The sequence below is a fragment of the Phlebotomus argentipes genome, unplaced genomic scaffold (genome assembly GCF_947086385.1).
Source record: "Phlebotomus argentipes unplaced genomic scaffold, Phlebotomus argentipes genome assembly contig_15, whole genome shotgun sequence".
NCBI classification, from domain to species: domain Eukaryota; kingdom Metazoa; phylum Arthropoda; class Insecta; order Diptera; family Psychodidae; genus Phlebotomus; species Phlebotomus argentipes.
In genome coordinates this window covers 608,076-629,995 of record NW_026776181.1, presented here as the reverse complement: position 1 = coordinate 629,995, position 21,920 = coordinate 608,076, and the positions used below count along the sequence as shown (strand labels likewise).

The window sequence follows — 21,920 nt, the reverse complement described above, 5'->3', positions numbered from 1 at the left end:
TCGCGGTTTACCAGACAGTAAAAAAAGAAAAGAAACAGAAAGTCAAGAGTTTTTCCAGAAAAAAAGACAGCAAATAACAGAAATTACAATTTTTCAAGCATGAATTCAGACAATTCCTATTACATCACGTCTTGTCATTTCCGCACCGAAGGCGAAGACACAGAATTGACCATGGAAGATGCCAAGTTCATGGCACTGCTAAAAATCGTAGGCGGAATCGCTTCGCCAAAGGCCCAAGCGTTCGCACGCGCCACGATCTCCTAAGGGGGCACACACTCGTGGCAAAGAGTGTGCGATTAGTGCGGACCTGATAAAGCCTCCTGATAACCGGCAGTGTGTGTTCTTTTGTCATCAATGGATTCCACGGTCGAGTCGATTCAGTCACTCAGGGGGGAAGACATGTCCGCACACTGGCTCAAGAACAGGTTCATTCGATGGAATTTTTCCGCTTTCCCCACTATCATATGTTATTTTTAGGCATTTTCCAACTATAGACACCGTATTTTTGAGAAAAAGTTCTCCCTTTCACCGCCCAAAGACACTCTCCAGCGTGGCGACCCACCCCAGATTTAAGTTGGTGGACAGGCCCCCATTTGCCTCACATCGACTCTCCCTAAACGTACGCAAAATCGTCATGTTGTGAGTAAAATATTGCGTCCCACGACTCCCCGCCGATCCCTATATACACTCCGCACACACGCGCACCTCTACATCCGACACACGCTCAACTTCACTCTTCAAATGTGTTGAGTGGACCCGGATAAGGGGCTCGTCCATCTCAAAAGAAGATACAGGAAGTATCGAGCACAGCTTGAATCTAAATCAGGACTGAGACTGAGATATCAATTAATAATACCAAAACCAAGATATTGTAACTGAAAATAAATTCTACAAATAATTAATGTCCCTCAGGATTAAACATACAATTTAATTACACTTCGGTACTAGAATTTAAGTCAAATTACTATTACATCATTTTGATTAAATCACGCTAGACATGATTGAAAACAATCTGGGCTATATAGCTCTATAGAACAGCATGATCTTGTCTGAATCTGGATTTTGTAATTAAGATTTCAACTAGTTCATTACACTTGCTTTTCATTTCAATACCATGGCCTGAATTTGCACTCATCTCTGAGTGTAATCTATGTTTAAAATCTGCTGTACATTTGAGATTAATTTTAGATTAAAATAACCATCTAAATAAGTGATTTGACATAGCTTCACATAGTACACAAACCAGGAATATTATTACCCTCTTCTTGGTTAAGTATATTGTCTCTTCTTTTCCTCACCTTTCGCACATCTAACTACAAATCTTCCATGGCTGTATTAGTGTGAAAATTCAAGAGAGCGACAGAGAGACTTAGTGTAAAACCGAAGTAAAAGATTGTGAATCAACTTGACGTTTCTCTCTTTTTCCCTTACAGAAATCGCATCGCTATATTTTTACTATTCTAGCATGAATTGATATTTGAGTGTGGCTCGATGGGAGTGTGATCAAACTATGGGAGAGCATTAGGAGAGTAGAAAAAAACAAACAGTTCTAAACTCAGCCAAGAGAGAAACACAGAGAGGCGATTGATGGTGTGCGCAAACGCGAGAGAGCAATTGAAATCATACCCACAGTGGCAGAAATGACAAGATATACATGTATAGAAGCCAAATCGGCTACTTGAGTAAAATTGAGAGTTTCAAAGCAATAAGGCAGAAAGGCCCGATAGTATCACAGTCATTCATGTTACTACGAGACGAGTTTTTTCCGTGTCTTCCGCATCTCTTGTGTTTGAAAATCGTCCCCCGTCTGTGCGATGGAATTCTGGGACTTGTGAGCACTAATCATCATCAAATATTTACTTTTCCGGAAAACAAGTTCAGTGTGAAGACTTCGCGCGGGTGAGGAAGAGAAAAATACCGAGGGGCTTCATTTGGAAAATTTCCGACATTGATTTTGGGACTTTGAGTGAGACATTTTCGGTGGATAAGTTTGATATTCTAGAGCTATTTACTGAAAGTGAATTTTTACTCCAAAAAGAGATGGAGGCATCGAGAGAATCAGGTATGTGTAGTAGTTCGTAGTAGTAGAGCGAGACAGAGAGCTAGTAAGTGTGGAAGAAGAATAGAGGCAGACGCGCATTCAGGAGATAGGAAGCCCTACATAGCGAACAAACTTGCGTTAAACTATATATGGCAACCGCAGTTATATCCTTGGAAACTTTCAAATGCAACTTTGCAGAGACATGACCAACTTTCCGCCAATCCTGCATGAAAAATGGCATTGGGTTAAGGTCAAATGTGGTGCCATCCTCCTATATAGCAAGTGCCTTACTGTTGTAAGTTTGCAAGGATCCATCAGAAACTTTCTCGGGGTCTACAAAGAGGAGAAAAAATTTATTAGAAGAATTTATGCCTGGAGAAGTAAATTTCGGAAAATTACATCCTCATCCTTGCTCGACTGAAGGATGTAACCTGCGCAAATGTAAATTAAAGTCTCTTCGCCCAGAGCAGAGCAGAATGCAGTTCTGAAACTCTTTCATTCGCTCGCTCTTTCACGCTTGGGCCTCTTCTTTCGTCACTATGTGGATACTCATACAATTCAATTGCATCATATCACTATAAAGTGCCACACAACACACACATTGGGAAGGTTGGGAAAAAGCACGACCATCCAACACATGATGACCGAAGCATAGGGAATAGCAGTGGATTCTGTAGCGCGGATTGCCAGTGAGTCGAGTGCAGTTGCGGAGAGCAAGCAGGAAAGTCGAGGAGAGTTTGTGTGCATGAAGAGAAGAACAGTTTGACAAGAGAATTTTGTGCAGTTTTTTCCTCATTATTTCCTCCTTCTGTTCGTGTCCTCCGAAAACACCTCAAGAATCGATTTCTCGGATTGTCTCTGTGCCTGTGAAGCACAACTCAGGGCAGACAATGGGGAGATTGTGAGTGAAAATCGCCTGAGATCTCATACTCAAGTGGACAAAAGTGTGTGATTGACAAAGAGAACAGTATCGCCGCTCTTTTCTCACAGTGTACTCGCATCATTTAAAGGGCATCCGCTTGCCCACAAAACACAGAAAATCTTCTCAGATTGAGGTGAAAAGACATCCCTATAGGATAATATACATCACCATCAGACATTCACTGCGAAGCAAAGTGCAACTTTTCAGAGTGCACTGAACCACTCTAGAATTGAGAATAGTTTACTGGGGGAAAAACGAAGAAATGAGAGCATCGAGAGAGACTTTAAACTCACAGCTATTTTCACGACTTTTCTCATCGACATTTTCCTCATTGAAGAACAACTCTCTTTCCCTGGTCAATTGAAGGGCGACAACCCAGTTTGAGGAGCTGAGAAAAAGTGCACATTGCATATTCTCCAACACTCGCAAGCCTCATTTTTCCAGCACAGCCATAAGAATGCGGGATGAGAGACAATCTTCAGAATATATTGTTGAATGATAGCCTGAGAAGTATGATGTGAAAATTTGTAAAGGCATTCAAACGGTGAGACAGAGAGCAAAAGAGAACCAGAAGCTGTGATCTGTGTGGGTGCAATATAGTGAGAAAGAGAGAGAATTGACAGGAAATTAAGAGAAAAGCGAGCCCAGGAAGGGATACGAGAACTCAGTGCGAAGCAGAAAAATCTATTTGGAAAAATGCTGAAATATTTAACACACAAGCTTCGAACGCAATCAATAAATGAGGATAACATCAATGAAAAGGTAGGCATGATGACTATTCCAGTCTCTGGAAATTCATGTGAAAATTCCACCCTCGCGACACTCAGTTGGAGGAGCATGAAATTTTCGCATTTTCACGCACACACTCGGAGGAAACGGTGCTGAATTTACGAGCAGGGGAGGTTGAGACCATTTTTGAAGGTCACACCATCAATTGATTCTGCCTTCCATGGACGAGAAAAGTGCGAGAGTGTGCGGGAAAATACCAGGCAGTGTCTGTGTGTGTCACATTTGGACAGTATTTATTATTTGTTACAAAAAGAGGCAGAAAAGTCACTAGTCAAGTGAATGGAACGCAGACTTGCCTTAATTGAACTCACGAGAGGCCCCAGAATCACTGCAATCGCAAGAACTGTAGGCCAAAGTCGAGAAAACATTAACAGAAAATTAAACTTGTTCCCCACTGTGGGTGGGTCTAATCTCCGAATCACTCCTTAAACATCTCTATACACATAAGTATATGTTGTGTTTTCGTTGATAAAAAAAGACACTCGAAGAATTTTGTAGTAACTTCTCGTACGCTATTAAGTCTCTACCTCTGTGTTCAACAACACATGCAAACTTCTTTCTTTTTTCCCTCTTCGAGTGACTTTTTTCCACCTCATGTACGCTTCTTCAGCGTCAAGTTCATTGTTGTATATTTCGTTATTGGTACCGAACGAACACTTCGAGTGTGATGGTGTTTCGCCTACAAATTAACAGTGATGTTTCATAATATTGAGTAACAAAGAAAGAGATTTCCAATTGCTGGAGAAGCCGAGCGAAGAGCTCAAATATCACTCTTTCTTACCATTTACCATTAAAATTCCAATTAAGACTTCAGCAGCTAAATTGTTTATTTCTACGGAGTGATTATCTCCTCAATTGTTTCACTCGTGATATTCCATTGATAGTTTCTCACCACCAGAAAGACTTCTTCAATGTTTCTGACATCATCAGAAATAGAGAAGTAAAATAAAATTAAAAAAAAAACTCCCTGGGAAATCAGGAATATAAAAGGTCTCTCGTGCGTGCTTTTGTCGAGACTTTAGTATAAATTTTGAGAACAGAAGATTTATTTCAGCGTGGATTTATAAAGAATTCAATCAGCTGTACAATGGTATATTTCCCTTTTAAATATTAATCAGATTGTGTTAAGATAGACGGTGTTTATTTAAAATCCGAAGACATTTCAAATCTTCGTCATCATGAATAAATTAGTATCTATTTTAAAGATAAACTCAAAGTATTGTTTATGCATTAGGCACTTTGAAAACTTTTCAATTACTTCTTTAGACCGTGGCATCACTTACATATGGTCAGTAATTCTTCATACTATTTATTTGCATTCACAAATTGGCTTCCATTTGAAATCCCTTATTTTATTACTTATTTAAGAAGTATATATTTATTCTTCACGATTTATACATGTGTCAAAAAAAACATTTCAAAAGTAAAAAAAAATATCATCAAGAGATATGAAAAGCTGTGATTTAACAAATCTCGACTCGATTTTTATACTTCAATACAGTATAAACAGAGCGAATGAGCTTTCGATAAAAGGTTTTGCTGAAATCCAACAAAACATATATCGTGTTTCCTTGCCTAAGTTTGAAAGGATATTTTTCTCGGACGCGTGTCAGTTATATTTGTTCACATTGATTGATTCGACGTAAAGAACAAATTTGACCAATTATTTGCTGACCCAAAAAGGCGAGTAGATTGAAAAATGCTCTCAAATTGAAAGATTAGAATTTGTACAATTCCCCCTCGTGTTGACCTCCATTTGGCCGTAATGTCTGGCTAGATTAATGTGTGTCTTGTAACTTTTGTTGTGTCTCTAGTGCACATAGAGCACTTTGTGTGTAGTCTTTAGGACGCAGATTTATGTACCCAGAAAGAAACTGATAGTTTCCAGCCATCAGAGAATGCCCTCGTCGGCCGTTTTGTGTGAGTTCTCTCGTGAAGAAAGAGACTTTCTTGGGTAAATAAGGCGCACCAACATCGATGATGCAGTGCCTTCCTCTTCGCTTGTAACCACACCACTCTGCTATGTATGTCATGCCAACACAGAGAGACGCAGCGTAGCACGAATGTGTACGAAATGGAGTAAAACACGTCTAAACTTGCATAATCTTGTTTTCAATTTGTGCTATTCCGCCGATTGAACGGAGCAGAAGCGGACTCTCAGAATCTCCCCCTTGGCAGTTGGTCTCTCATGAGGTTATTGGAATACTCATATTCTCGTCCGTGTCACACGATAAAGAGTACTTGTGTCCGAGATAAGGTGCTTTCCGCTCATTTTATAACCCTCGTCCAACTAATGAAACATTATTATATCGGTTACACATTTCACACAAGTTGCACATTCAAGAACATAATCTGAGAGTCTCAGTCTTTGTTTCGCCATTCGGATCCATTGAGACGTCGGCATAAGACGCCGATTGGAGTTCAACACAGTGGTTTATTTCCTAAGAAAAAGAAATATTCATATGCATTACACATTTGTTGTATATGATTGTGAGTTTTCTCTCCTAGAAGTGAGCTTTCATTTCATTCTGCTTTCTAAAGTGCATTGAATGCCCGTGAGACGGAAAATCCGTCATGTTCATTGATATTTGTGGCAACAGTGAAATTATGCTGTTTCAAGAGTCACAAATTCTTATGGGTAATATGTTTGTGCCGATAATAGAGGTAATTAGCTAGTAAACAACATTCACCCTCTGGCAATTGTGGGTAGCTAAACTTGCAAACCTAAAATGCCCTCAAAATAGACTAACGTTGAGTAATGAATTTCTATATAGTTTGGTACTTTTTCAAACTATGCAACATTCAATGCTATGAATCATAAATTCTTCTCTCGTGATCATTTTCTGCTCAGTCTTTTTCTACATCGTGTAAGATGCTATTTTTTTCCTTTTCAACTCCATTTCGTGTGTACATATTTTTAAAAGACACACTTGTGCGATAGAGTAAACACAGAGTGTTCTTGCTGTGCCCAATGGGATTAACTTGGAGTTTGCAGTCATAGAACAATAATTCATTAAAAAAAAGCCCACCTCGGGGAACACTTGCAAGATTGTGTGGTGCAGAGTGGCATGAACGAGCGAAAGAGAGAGAGGGGCAAGGAAAAGGAACATGAGATGAGATTGTTGCTCAAGTGGTTTCTTGTAGGTCCGATTGAGGACGGAAAAATGCGTCGATATACCGGTTTCTTTGGGGTATCAACACACTATATGACTGGGTACTGATTCCCCAACACGACCAGAGCCAAACGAAAAATGCCACAGTCTTGTGTGCACGAGCGAAACAAGGAGGAGAACAAGAGAGGCCACAGTTGTTAAACAACAATCGCGTTTTTTAAGAACTGCCATTTCACATCACCTTTCTGTGATCGATCGGACAACCCAATATAGCAAAATCGAATGACAATGTGTAGAAAATAAAGAATCATGCTAATTATGTTATAAATATTCCAAAAATTAATTATAACACATAAAACAAATTCGAACGCACTGTGCACAGTATCCAAAAAATTATCTAAAAAATATGGCATGAATTTTTGAGTTTCGAAAATTCCATTTCTACACGAAACTAAGCAGAATTGGTACTTAATCTACATTTTTAACACCACAAAGAACAATTTTAGCTATAGAATCTGCCTCTCGTAGGCAATAAGTTAATCTCAACTTCCTTCTATGGACACTTATCTTCTTGCCAACGCAATGCCTTGAGGGATAACGAGTAACTTGAGGAGTAATTCCCTTTTGTGTCCTTCTCATTGCAGATTGACGGACATGATTCTGGAACTGAATCTGACGATGGTGATTTAGATGCTGAAAATATTTATCACGAAGCAGATATGGAATACAGTGAGTACAATTTTTTCAAAATAGATCACAATTCCATCTATTTTCCCTCGGTATATAGACAGACCATTTGTTCAGTGTCTCATCATCATATTCCATTTTAAGCTCTACACTCTTTGTCTTGGCCTCTTTATATACCAATTGTATGTATCGTGAAGTGTAAGCGAGAATGGAAGAAAATTTTACGTAGTAACTAAAGTAAATATTCCGACTTCTTCCCCTTCATTCAGCATTCTTTCCACTCTCACAGTGAGCAACTTCCATCGGAATTGCATGAAAAATGAAGTTTGCACCTTCTTCAAGGATTCGCACAGAAAAGCGTGAACGGATCTATCCACTCAAAGAGGAAGTAAATAACATAGTACAATCTCTGTAAAGGATGTAAAATTTTTGTATATCCCTAAAGAAAAATCGACAATAGTGAGAATTATCCTTCAGCAGAATGCGCAAGTCTCTGCAAATATCTCTCCCACTACGCATTTCATGGGGACAATCTTAGTGTTTTGGATGTGTTTTGGGGAGAAAGAATATGGAATGTCGGGCCCATTTTTCCAATCCATTTACCCTCAATGGCCAAACAGAAGGACATTCCATCCCCGCTCTTATCAAAAACACCCTCTTTTGCTATCGTAGAGAAACCATCCTCTCACGCCCATTTTTGCATCATGCCGCATATCAGGTATCCTTTAAGCTTCGCCATCGCTCGGATCCTTTGTGGACTTGAGGCAATGCCTGCAATTCAATTAATTTCCACCTTGCAATTGAAAGCTCGCCTCTTTGCCGTGTCGAGGCCACCATCATTTGCCTCGTTGTTTGCTCGTCACACTAACAACACTACAAAGCTCAATAGCCGCATGCGCTCTACAACATTTCATTCATGGGAACCCACATTTTCACGCATTTCAAGCGCTCCTACACACACATACACACTCACACAGTTGCAGGAAAAGGGCAGCAATTGGGAGTTTTCCGTGCAGTACTAACTTTTGCCCTCTGTAACACTCTCGAGCGCCCCATTTCGTGTTTCTCCTTATCCTTGATACTGCCAGGAATTCCGCTCGAGCGAGACAACGCGATGCATCTGTGAACTTTACGTGAGACAGACTGCAAAATGCACTCGTGCCAAAAATCAAAAAGGGACACTCATGCCAACGGAATGGAGTACAAATCATTCACTTAAATTACCAAATGACTCTGAACAACAACTCAATTGGCGATAAAACACCCATTTTTATTGCGTGTGTGGAAAATTGCAGAGAAACATTGTATGTAGAAATATTGTATAAATAATTGCTAAACAACTCATTCGATGATCAAATGAGATTCTTAACTTGATGTCATGGACATGATGAGATTTTTCACAGAGAGAAAATGAATTTATTCTCCAATTTGTGTGCCTAAACCTCTCAGTTTCGATACTGAATTACTGTCGTCACACATCCATAAAATACTACATCGCATACCAACACTTATGCTATCGATTTCATTCTTTCTCCCCCGTCCTAAGTGTGTGTATGTGTAGTACTACGAGATATTATGTATTATAAGATATATGAAAGAACTTAAATGAGACTACAGTTAAGTCGTGCTACACGCGCTTTTCTTGAAACACAGCCAAAAAACTCATATGAGGAATTTTCCACACACAGTCTTTCAGACTACAACTTTCTAATTGGAATATAAATTTCCCCCTTCTCTCTTCTTTATTCAGTGCCCTTTTACAAAATAAGTAATTGCTTCTTAGAATAAGTTTCAGCAATTTTTTCTCATAATTAATAAGTGATAAGAATTAAACGGTCTAAACGAAAAATCATAAAAATCCACTATTTCCGTTCTTCTTGGGATGGTTCTAAATCTTCACTGGAAATCCTGTACACATTGTACTTAAAATGCTTTAAAGCGCAAGTAAGTAAATAATCTGCGTGTCCAAAAAAAATGTTACAACACCCTAATTGCATATCTTAGCTATTTCACGTTATCACAATTCACAATCAAGGTGGAGTGACTGGAATTGTATGAGAAGCGCAAACATTTTGCACGAGCTAAATAGTCAATTCAAATGTTTCATTTAATGTATTTTCAATTTTACCATCATGTCTAATTGGCTTTAATACTGACGTATCTACATATTGTTGTCTTTTCTCGCGCGCCCCCTTCAATGTCACTCCGTGGACAATCGGTCAGAATGAGCTTGTGGAAAATTATGCAATTAATCAGAACAAGTCACACACATACTCGCGTTCCTCGCCACTTAATCTGTTAGGAGTGTGTAAAAAAGTACCCACGCGCGCGTGTAGAATATTATTGAGCAGTTATTTTTTATTTACTTATTTTCCCCATGATTTTCCACACCCGCTTCCCCACTGTCCAATAATTGCCACACACAGGGCTCATCCAAGTGGTCTTGCATACGATACATGATAGTTGTGTGATTGCTGTATGGAGAGAAGTTGTTTAAAGAGTCGAGAGAGTGAAATATTGAACATTATTATTATTGGCCAAACTACACAACATCGCAGCACATGATGAGGAATGTATTTTGCTTATAGTAGAGAAGCGCGCTCAAACACACTTATGAAACTCAGGCAATTTACTTTCAAGCAAAATGGTGAAGGTTAATAGTTCGATGCCCTGACATTGTCTCATTTATTGCTCCAACGAGTGAGGATCGTAGAAAAACGTATTTATTGTAATGCACGAATGGGTGAACAAGTTGGTGAGTGATGTAATTATTCTTTGTCAATATTTTTCACTTCATGTCATTTTTATTTAATTATTATTCAAATCGTCGCAATTGTTCATACTCTTCCATTTCTGGTTCTTCACACACAATCTCCACACTCCATTTGCGATATGAGGGAGGGTTATTAAGTGGTCTACGAGAAAACATGTGGAATTTTCCACTTGCCCAAATAAACTCTTTATAAAACCCCATATAAAACAGAATTAGGCTAGATGAAGGAACTGAAACAAACAGACTGACAATGTCCTAATTGAGGATTGTAATATGTTTAGAGTCATGTGCGAAATCAAGGTAATATCTTCGCCTCTCCTCAATCTCTTCAGCGCGCTCAGTATCAATTTACTTAAGGCTGAATGGGCTTCTTTGAAAATTCACATGACAATGACTATTTTCCCACTTCATCGCGTGCGTGGACAAAGAAAGGAATTCGAGATGCGTGGTGTAAAAAAGAAATTGAAGAGAAAGAGGAAATTCCGAGAGACACCGTGAAGGTTACTATTGAGTAGTTAATTCTTTTTCCACCAATCTTAACTCTGATACGCAGATTCTTGAGGAAAAAAAAATACATATCTCAACGGCGATTTTTTGGGTTTTTCTCAACGCTTCCACTGCTAATCATTTCGAGTATTTCGCGAGTCTGCAAAAAACTATATCGAACGCCTAATCAAACGTTCACACACATCGTTTTATATTGATTTACATTTCTACACTCGTACATTTTGGCCTAAAAACCACGAGCAATGAGAATTTGATAAAGAGTGTGAGGCAATTGTTGGTGGTAAATGAGCTTGTTTTGCATACTCGATGTGAAAATGGCAATAGAAAACTACACTCGTCAGTTACATAATAGTTAAATATCATTATATGATGGCGGGAGTCAATTAAATTGAGGAGTAACAGAAGCAAAACAAGTGATTTTCTCTCCTCGTCTTCGCCTATTGATAACTCTATGGTCAGCCCGGCCGAAAGAAAAATCAGACGATTTCGATGGGGCGACAAAAACAACCATTTGCCATACAAATGATATTCGCACACGATTCTATATCGTGTGCCTTCTGAGTCACTATACTTATAACCATCCACACAAGAAGCCCAATATATGATTGCCGAGGCAGCGCCATTCAATGTGGTTGTGACATAAAAAGTCGATGCGAAAAACAAGACTCAATAGATATAACCGACAAATGCTACAAGTTGTAAATTTACAATGAATATAAAATAAAAGCGTGTACGAGCAAATTTTTAGAAGACAGAGAGAGAAAGAGCAAAGACAGAAGAATGAAGTTTGTATATTTGTCAAAGTGCCAACTGTAAAATTATCAAACACACGTAAAATTAACTTTGTTTTCAACTTCTATCTTCCTCCCACCGCCCATTTCGGCTCCCCGCAACATCTTTTCTTGTGATGCATGAGTAAAATTGGATGATGGGCTACGTGCTATTTATTTGGCGTGACGTCTTTTTCGGGCTTATCTGCGAAAAACCACGTTTCACACAGCAATGCTCTGTCCTCTGTGACACTGATAAAAAAAGCGCACAATAGAAGACCAACAGACTGATTGACTCAATCAACATTACAATGTTCTCCCCTTGTTTTCAAGCACAACCGTTCAATCTAAATCAGCGGAAAAATATGATAAAGCCGTACAGTGTAATTGTCTTTAGCGCTGCTAAAGCATGCAAGATGATGCCACTGATGGACTCACAACCAGACAAAAATACACTGAAGTTCCAAAGCTTTTAATCTCGTGGAGAAATTTTATTTAAGACTTTTGAGTAAACACGCAAAAATAGCAAATGCAATGTGATATATAAAAATGTAGATAAGCATGCGAACAATTTAGTTTAAGCGGAACTTGGAAATTTGAACTTAACTCGACATATTCCATCTTTAGAATTGCATAATGATTCCTATGAAAAGAACGTCGTGGAAGCACCAAATGTAGATTCTCGGTACTCAGTTTTTCAATTCCAAAAAGACTCTCAGACAAAAGCTGTACAATGCGAAACCCCGCCTTCTAATATTGTTTTTCCTATCACAAAACATACGTGGCATTTTCGTGAAATCATTTGTAAATAAAACTTTATTTATATACACAAAGAACATTTTAATCCCTATCTCCTTCTATACATTTGACATTTTTTATACACATTTCCAAGAAATTTGCCTGATTCATTGGATGCCTCGTGAGTTTTTCACTCAGACAAAGTGATGTTATAACATTGCTTTGAAATGGAAAAGGTGTTTTTTACCGTATGGGAAACTCAACAAGCAAAGCAGGGGCTTTATTGGGAAGCCCCTTGAACATATTCCCCTGGAGGATTCATGTCTGTAGACAATTAGAACAGAAAAGTGAAGTGAAAAAGGACCCCAAATTGGATCTATGTAAATTTTTAATTGAACACATTTCCACTCCAGGTCATGTATGATGCTGAGGCGGGGGGAAAGAAGTTGAGCATACAGAGAAAAGTTGCTGAATGATAGATTTGATGCCATTCAATACACGAGAGAATCGTTTACTTGCCTCTCACTTGGCAATTCTTCACCTTTAGCCGCTCTCCATCCAGAATGAAAATAGTTCGTGGAAAAGGGAGCGAATTCTTAATACAAATGTCTCAATTTATATGAATACCAAGAGAAGTTTATCTTTCTTATTCCATTCTCCGAAAATCACTTGAAGAAGCTCAGTCTCTTTTCCTCAGAAATCAATTTGCAATTTCCGCAGAGGAAAATACGCGATTCTTCCAGTTTTCTCCTCTCGTCAGGATATTGAGAAAACAAATTCTGTATAAACACACATAAATTGTTGAACTTTCTCCCTAGAGAAGACGATGAAGTGTTTGCAATGTTACCAAGTCAATTGCATCAGCATGTGGAGGGCAATTATCACACTATATGGGTGGGTTATTCGCGCTTGCTAGACAGAAAAACGACAAACAGATTAAATTTAGCAGTCGAAAAAAGTGAGAAAACTCTGTTATCTCTCAAGGAGAAATACTAACCCAATCCTCGAATCGCCACACGCGATTCTTACCCCCCGTCCACTGAAATTATTACTCAACAGCCGCAAAAGTCCGCTGCGAGTGACACACAAGCTGATAAGGGATTCACAATTGTCGCAAATATCACTCGTAATCACAAAATTTTTGTATTTTTCTTCCAAATCTGTCTTCTTTGTCTCAATCTTTCCTTATCTACATAGGTTCAGATTTCGCTATAGACACACACTTTTGGGGAGGTTTCACTCGAGAAATCTGTTGATGTTTAGCCGGTGAAACTTTCCACTCAGCCAGTCGCTCTTAATCATATCGGCTGCCTTCTCGCCAATCATGATAGCAGCTGCGTTCGTGTGTCCGGACGCTGGACCCGGAACCACACTTATGTCCGCCACTCTTAGCCTCTTAATGCCGTGTACGCGAAGCTCGGGATCCACGACTGCGTCAGGATCGCCAACAGGTCCCATTCGACAAGTTCCCATTGCATGAAACAGTGGCAAAGCAATTGATCTTATGGCGCAGTCCCAGTATGAGTAGGATCCAAACTTGAAGATCTCACAACCCGGCACAGGAGTCTCATCGATTTTAGCCCCTAACGCCTGCATTGCAGGACTTGCAACAATCCTCAGAGCCTCGTGTAGACCATGAATAAGAACATCCACATCCTCTTGATACTGAAAATAGCCGGGAAAGATCCTAGGCCAGTAGAAGGGATTGTCGTTCCACAGCTTCACATAGCCTGTCGATCGGGCGCGTAGTTGGAGAATGGCTATCGCAACTGCATCCACCCTTGGATCCTCCAAATGTTTAAACAGAGCATTGTAGGTCCTTATATCAATATTAGCTCCTCTTGCAAGACCCGCACCCTCATCAGATCCCATAGTTCCGGACATGAACAACAGTTCTGCATCCGGATAATCCGGTGGATCCTCACTAATTGGAGACTTTGTGAAAGTCACAGCTTCCACTCCTGCAATAACCGTGAGCGGACCTTCTCCTCTGGAGTAGTCCATAAAGTCCTGAGATCTGAGATTCTGAAGATTTCCCGATTGACGTGTGGTGTTGAGAATAATCGAGGGGCCAACAAAGAACATATGATCATACATTGACTTGCCCACAGGCAAATTCTGTATCACTGTAACGTTAATATCTCTTAGATGTGACGCAGGTCCAATTCCAGAAAGCATTAGCAATTGCGGTGAGTTGAAAGTACTGGCCGAAACTATGACCTCTCGAGTGGCAAACACTCTATGGAATTTGTTGTTTCTCAAGAATATGCACCCATACGCAATCCGTTTATCGGGATCTATGAGGAGTTTGGTCACTCTTGCTCCTGCTACAATGTGTAAGTTCCGACGCTTTTTTGCAATTGGTTGCAGAAATGCAGAAGCCGTGCTGTGTCTCTGACCATTTCTCGTTGTCGTTTGAATTCTCGACGTCCCCATCTGACTTTCTCCGTTGTAATCCAACTCCTCATATCCACACTCAACCGCTCCTCTCTGATATGCGCTTAATATCGTCGACTGGTGGGGATTATACTGCACACTCATCTCTCCTCGATGTCCGTGATAATCATAATCCTCTTCTCCATCAAGAGATACCAACTCTGACTTCTTAAAGTAAGGCAGTATATCATTGTAGCTCCAATTGTAGTTTCCTAGTGCTTCCCAAAAGTCATAATCTCGCCGGTTTCCTCGAACGTACATCATTGCATTGATCACACTCGATCCTCCTAAAGCTTTTCCACGTGGAAACGAGCATCTGCGGTCTGTCATGCCCAGACAAGCCAACTCTTGAGGCTCTCCCAAATATCCCCAATTAGTGGCCGTCGATATGAAAGTTGAGGAAATAAGAGGTACTTTGTGCAAGTATGTCTCAGCATAACCAGCCTCCAAAAGCAACACCTTCCAATTAGCGATCTCGGACAATCTGCTCGCCACCACGGCTCCTGCTGATCCCGCGCCGATCACTATAAAATCGTACTGCGTGCGAATTTCCGGGCTTCCTTGATGAAGAAAATGACAAAGAAAAATCAGTATTTGGACGTTTAATTTGCTTAAGTGATCAGAGTTGGAAAGACAGTGCACTAAATGTCCATTAATGCTCTTGACCCGAAATATGAAGCAGCAGTAATAATTATTTCCATTTTTTGATTAATTCAAGCGACAAGTTTACATCTTATAACCTTTGTTATTACTTGCTTTAATGATTTTTCTTGTTCTAATTTTTTCAAATCATATTAAACACTCAAATGACTTTTACAACTTACAATTAAATGCAACATTACAAGCATCCTCTAATTATACTGAACTCTGATTTTAACCTGAGATTATTTGTTTACAACTTTTCTTTATACTCGTTTCGTGCCATTAACATATTTTAGCCAATTATAAAAAAAAAAATATTTCACATAAAGATGTTTAGAGATATAAAACTTAAAAACAAAGAAAATTATAGGTAATTGAATTTTTTTTTGAGACTTGAATATATTTTCAAAAGATCTTAATATTCGTCCCACTTCCTTACAATCAAACAAAATCTTTTCATATAATTTTCGACAAATTTTGAAATAAATAAAAACTAAGTAGAGAAGTACTTAGACCCAATCATTTTAACTTTTTTTCTAGTTATAATGTCCTTGAAGCTCCTCAAACTATTTAGATTTGTATTTAAAGTGTCTATTATCTCTAAATTTCACTCAGTCTTTCAAACTCTTGTCATCCAACTGTGATCACACAATATAAAATAGTGATCCTGTTACCGTATATCTTCTCCGTATATTCCAAATTAGCACGAGCATCTACATATTCCTTGAGGGAGTCGAAAGTAGCGGCATTGTATCCAGAGAAAAGTGTTGCGAGAGCACAAAAAACACTGAATTTCCACATATTTCCCAATCACCGATCACCACTGTGTTCTTCACTTTTTAGCCATTCACTATAAACTAATTCGATTTTACCGACTATGCGGTACTTTTATAGCCATAAACGCAATCTTCACAAGTTGGGGATTGACATTGAAAAAAGCCCCATCGTAGAAAAAGAATTCCCCACACAGAAAATTCTCGCAAAAAGAAATCAAGAATTGGCATGCGAACATATTTTCACGATCGATACGGTCTGTAACCGCAGGAAATAACACATACGACCTTCCTGTGACACAATTTCTGAGCTTTTCCACATTTCAATGTATCGGCAGGCATGAGCTCCCGACACGACACAACATCTCCAACGGACACTGCGTGTTCCTCCGAGTCGCCGGCCTTCGTGAACGCGTCCCATCTGATGTACGATCAGCACAGCTCAGAGGAGGAACTGGAAGTGATCAACGGGCCCGCGGAAGCGGCCAATCCCACAATCTTCGACGATGACTCCCCGAAGAGGTCCAGCTCGACGCTGATTGAGAAAAGAAAGCGATCCTTGGCCCACAGTTCGGACGAGGAGGTGCGCTTGAAATCCACTGATTAACGTATGAACACAATTGACACTTTTCATTGCATTTATAGGTGAGGAATCTCCTGGAACATGTTCAGGCACCAGTCAATTTTCGCACATCGCCCCCTCTGGAGGCCCTGAAGCCCCAGCGTGGCCACCTACACTCACTGCACGTGCAGCAGCAACGCGCCACGACGCCGCTCGTCCTCACCGAGTCCGGGCGTGGCATCGAAAGTATTAGGATTTCATGTGATAGTCCCATCGTTCCGATGGACGTTGTCCGTTCGATTAGTCCGCCAGCAAAACTTTTTCACTGCGCCGTGTCGCCGCGACGTCGTCCGCCCCAGCGGCCGCAGCGACTGCAAAGGCTCCACAGACCCTGCTTGGACTTTGACAAAATGCAACAGGTGAGCCCCAAAGTTCAAGAACTCAATCAGGTGTTCCAAATTATTCACGAAAGCGATAGTCTTCGCCAAGCACTCCACAGAAAAAACCATTCAAGTGGCATTAGAAAGCTCTGTAGTATAATAGAGTAAATTGGAAGAGGAACTGCAAATCACACTGAATTAATCGTGCATTAGTCTGCACAATGTAGTTTGTATAAATTATAGTGGAAAAAATCGAGCGAAATTGCAACATATCGGAAGAAGAACAAGAAATACCTTTCGATCAATTCCAGCGATATGCCGTGTAATTACCGTTCTTGACTGGCAAAGAAAATGGGTTAAACTTTCAATAACTTCTAGATGAACATTCAATTTACTTTGTGAATTATGCTAACAAGGAGAGTTTCACGTATTTGGGATTCATTCTCGTGGTTTCTAAGTAATATTGGGCAACACATTTAAATATAGCAAAATGGTTTTATTTGTTGTTGGAAAATTTCAAAACTCTTCTTACAGTATCAGCAACATAAATGAATTTTCATGCACTTTATGACCATTTTTCCTTAATCACGTAATGCTTGTGAGTCAATTAGACATAATACAAAGTTTAAGTACAAAATTAAAAATCGATTTTCCGTGAATTTGCATAAATTTTCCATTTAGGAATAAAAAAAATTTCCATGAGAAACGCTATTTTGTAATTATTGAATTTTATATCCAAAAGGAAAGTTTGCATGTCAACAAAAGCTCTAAAGGTGCTTTCCGGAAGTGTCCTGAATAGCAATTAAAGAGTTGACACGGAGGGAAATGCTTGTGGAAGGTTCAAGTGCCGGCGTGCAATCGATTTAGCGAAGTTAAATGTTTATATTCTGCAAATTAATGGTGATTTTACGATTCTTCTGCAGCTGAAAGCAAGATCAGTGACCGCCTGGAGGCACGACACGGAGCACAGTGGTGAATTCCCTGTCTTCTGCTGGTGATGAAGTGTCTTTAAATCCTACAATGTGCCGGCAATGCTGACAAATTCTCCAGCCGGCTGAACAACGCACGTGGCACTCAAATCGCACACATAACCACACATTTATCAAACAATAGACAAAACACCACCAATTAAATGATTTTTTTTTGACTTGTTACTTCTTCTCAACTCCAAACTGAAATTGTGCAATTTTTCACACATAAGAAACGTAAAAAATAATAATAGAAACGCTCAGAAATGGATAAATCACAATTCAATAAAATCAATCTCTGCCTCAACTGGCAGAGATTATTCTTGTAATATTCTTATAGAAATGAAACATACATAGATCATAAGATATTCGGGAGAGCGGCTAGAGATCCATAGAGAGAGAAAATGAGATTTTCAGAGTGATTTTGCTCCGTGAAAAGAGAAGACGTTGATTTTTAAAGACATGCATAATGTTACTCATGACGAAGTGATTAACAATCATTTTTTGCAGGAGGAAATAAGAATATATAAAATATAAATGAATCGCTCATTGAGAGTGGAAGTGGTTAAAATGGGCAAAAGAATTTTCTCTTTTTTTCTTTGTTAATGATAGGAGAGCGCATATAAATTTAACACTGTCGCACAAAGAGTTCCAGGGAAGATGAATTCAATTAACATTGGGCATCCAATAACTTGTCTAAGGCCTATATTGTTTAAAATATACGGATGGAGTGTTTGTAAAGTGTTGAAAATCCACAATCTTGTGCCACTCTTCATCTCTAATGAGCACCTCGACAAAGCGATATAACATAAGCTAAGTGGAAATCTCTCTTCTAGTCAGAGTCAGGTATTTAAAAAAGTAGACTTATAAAAAAAGAGAAGAAAAAATCATATTGTGTCATTTTAGCAAAATTTCTACAAGATAAAAGAAAATTCAAGATGAATAAATCGACAAATTGCTAGTAGAAGATTGCATCAGAATTACATGTGGATAAATTTTCCAATTTAGCAATTGTGAAATTTGACAATGAATAATTAAACATTTATTAAACAAAATTGGAAAGAAAGATTTGCAATGGAATGTAGAGAGGGAAATTACTTTAAAAATAGTAATCAATGGAAATAAATATGCATTTAAATATGAATGGTGTCCATTTAGAAGAAGTTCAGAGAGAGAGAAATAAAAAAAAATGAAGTAACAATTTATGAAACATTTTAAAAAGTAGCAAGAGAGAAATCAATTACTGTATAGTAGTAATTATGAAAAACACACATGCTAAGAAAAAACGAAAGTGAATTTAAGAATATTGTGAACATAATTATCTAATAGACGCGAGAGAGACTGTTTATGAATATTAACAAAAAAAATATTTTACACTTCTAAAGAAAAAAAAAACATTAAAAATGATGGAAAATAATAAAACATAGCGTGTAGATGAAGAGAAAGTACGAGTAAAGATAAAAATTCAAAGTGAGAATACTTGTAAGGCATTGTAAAAATGATACTATTAAGTCTAAAATTGATTTTATATTCTTAACAAATTCACTAGTGATTAATGAAGTTAATACTGAAATTGATTTTACTGACAATGTGAAGAAAGTAATAATGAAAACAATTCAACTCATGCACACAAGAAAAATCAAATGTCTAAACATGGATATATTTACTACAATTAAATATAGCTGCTGTTTCTATTGAATGACGGACAGAAGATCATAAAATTAAGTGAAGATGGACAAGTTTAAAGTATAGAATAATCGAGGAGATCACATATGAAGAGGTGCGCGTATTCTTAATTGAATTGAGACAGAGTGAATATAAGAAATAGGTGTTGTAAATAACGTAGAGGATGAATTTGTTGTAAACTATGGCTTAAATATTTTATATAATAAGAAATATCTTTTGTTTAAGAATTAATAAAAGATGGTAAACTATTCACTCAGAAGTAAATTTGAGAAGTTTCACTCAAAAAGGTCGAACCATAGCGAAGACACAAAGTGTACTATAGATGTACATCATTCCAATTTTCAGCCACTGCTCACCAGAGTCGCTAGTGCAACGCAAGGAGAAGAGCTGAAAAGCTACGCCGAGCGAATGGCGCGAGTTACAAACGCCTCTTCGCCGTGTTTGATTTCTTCTTATTTTCTGTGCAGAAATATTGTTGGGATGATGATGACCTATTTGTTTTCCACCGAGGCAAAAGAGAGCAGAAAATTATTTTGTAAATCGTGAGCACGAAGTTTTGCAACATGGCGGCCCAAGAGTGGCTTCTTTTATTGTTTGTCACGTTCCACCAGAATCGCATTTTACCAGCATAAGCAACTTCGAGAGAGCGGCTTCCGTATTGATTCTCATCATGAACCACTGTCAGGAAATAAAGGCAGGATTAGGGTGAATATAACCAGCAATATCAATTGAGAGAGTTGTGGAATTTACAGTTGAAAACATGGCAGAACCTAAGAGAATGTATAGTAAACTATTTGTTTAATTTTGATTTATACCCAATTCTGAAACTCTTTCATGCCCCCGAAAATTATAATAAATGTTTTATTATCAAATCGGTGTAATTTCATAACTTTGCTAAACTATTTGGATCAAGATCTTTCCCTTGGCGATTTCCGTTTGAACTAATTTTTCTAATTCAACAAATCCAATTTTTCGCTTTTCATCTCACATAAAACACCATAAAAATATCTTACTTTTATACAGAAATATTTATGTTGAATTGTGACAAAGTTGCACATAAAATAGAACATGGGTAAGAAATTCAAAAGAAATCAGATAAAAGAATGTTAATTCTGTATGCCACCAGACTTTTCCATTGACACTCTCCTTTCCTGGGTCTGTCTAACCGCTCAGTGTCCATTCTGGATACAAAAAGAACACAAAACATGCACAGAAAAAAACTCCTGCATTGATTTACAAGGCACCAATAAAACGATAAAACTTTTAGTGGCATCCTAATGAACTGCAATGCATGAGTTTAGGAAGAGAGAAAAAACCGTGTAAACATGTTGTAAATTTTATTCCATCCACCCATTCAACTCGCCCATTATTCACAAGCATTGCAACATTTGGACAGAGAACAAAACTGTCAGGAAGACTGAGGAATGTCACTTCGTGCATTCACAGGGAGTCTTTTGCACTCTAAGAGAGAAGAAGACTCTGGAAAGAGCGCGATTCCCAGTAAATTCAATTATTCCAGCATACACACAAAACACTCAAATCATCTGATAGATTGACTCTTCTCAAATTACAACTCAAGATTGTATGGCAAATGTTGAGATTTTAAACACTTCCAAATGTGTGAAAAGTTCCTCCAACACCAACACGAAACAATTAAACCCATTCATTCACTGTGGTTCAGCCGAAATTGTGATTGATTGCAGTGGAAAATCTCAAAAAATGAAATATCAACACTTCACATCGACTGAAAATTATTGGGATGACGAGCCAATGAGTCATTTTTTGTCGCCTGTGTTGCGTGAAAGTCAAGAAATTGTCTTAAATATTTTTTTAAACAACCACAAAGTATCAATTTCAAGGAAAACACGACGTTTTGTGTTTTACAACATTTCTTTCTCGAGATCATTCGTCTCAAAATTGACATAAACGGTAAATAAACAAGTGTTTTTGCGCCGCAAGAGTAAAGAAACCCAGTTTGGAGAGGTGTTAATATTACATGAAAAATAAAATTACACCACATTTCATGCACATCATTCTATTTTCAATCTTACCCTGAAATATATCAAAACTTGCTACTCTAATATTGTTGATAAATAGACTAAAACAAGTCATCAAGTGGCTCAGTCAACACAG

At 38.4% G+C, this 21,920-nt stretch overlaps 1 protein-coding gene across 2 annotated transcripts; it reads left to right on the top strand.

The window, feature by feature from the left end:
* The first annotated feature begins 1,715 nt into the window (after positions 1 to 1,715).
* On the top strand, positions 1,716 to 20,051 carry LOC132262080 (uncharacterized). Of its 2 annotated transcripts, none has more exons than XM_059761218.1 (5): positions 1,716 to 2,062; positions 7,510 to 7,594; positions 16,530 to 16,774; positions 16,837 to 17,172; positions 18,057 to 20,051. In XM_059761218.1, the coding sequence occupies exons 2-5, from the start codon at positions 7,585 to 7,587 to the stop codon at positions 18,129 to 18,131; spliced, it is 666 nt and encodes a 221-aa protein (XP_059617201.1). In that variant the 5' UTR covers positions 1,716 to 2,062; positions 7,510 to 7,584; the 3' UTR covers positions 18,132 to 20,051. The 2 variants fall into 2 exon arrangements, with proteins under 2 accessions (XP_059617201.1, XP_059617200.1); XM_059761217.1 differs by lacking the exon at positions 1,716 to 2,062 and adding an exon at positions 2,615 to 3,725.
* Positions 20,052 to 21,920: the final 1,869 nt, after the last annotated feature.

Coding starts and splice junctions, on each gene's coding strand:
- LOC132262080 (XM_059761217.1), top strand. CDS start 3,660: ATGCTGAAATATTTAACACACAAGCTTCGAACGCAATCAATAAATGAG. Junction 7,595..16,529: donor CGAAGCAGATATGGAATACA/GTGAGTACAATT, acceptor ATGTATCGGCAG/GCATGAGCTCCCGACACGAC. Junction 16,775..16,836: donor CCCACAGTTCGGACGAGGAG/GTGCGCTTGAAA, acceptor TTGCATTTATAG/GTGAGGAATCTCCTGGAACA.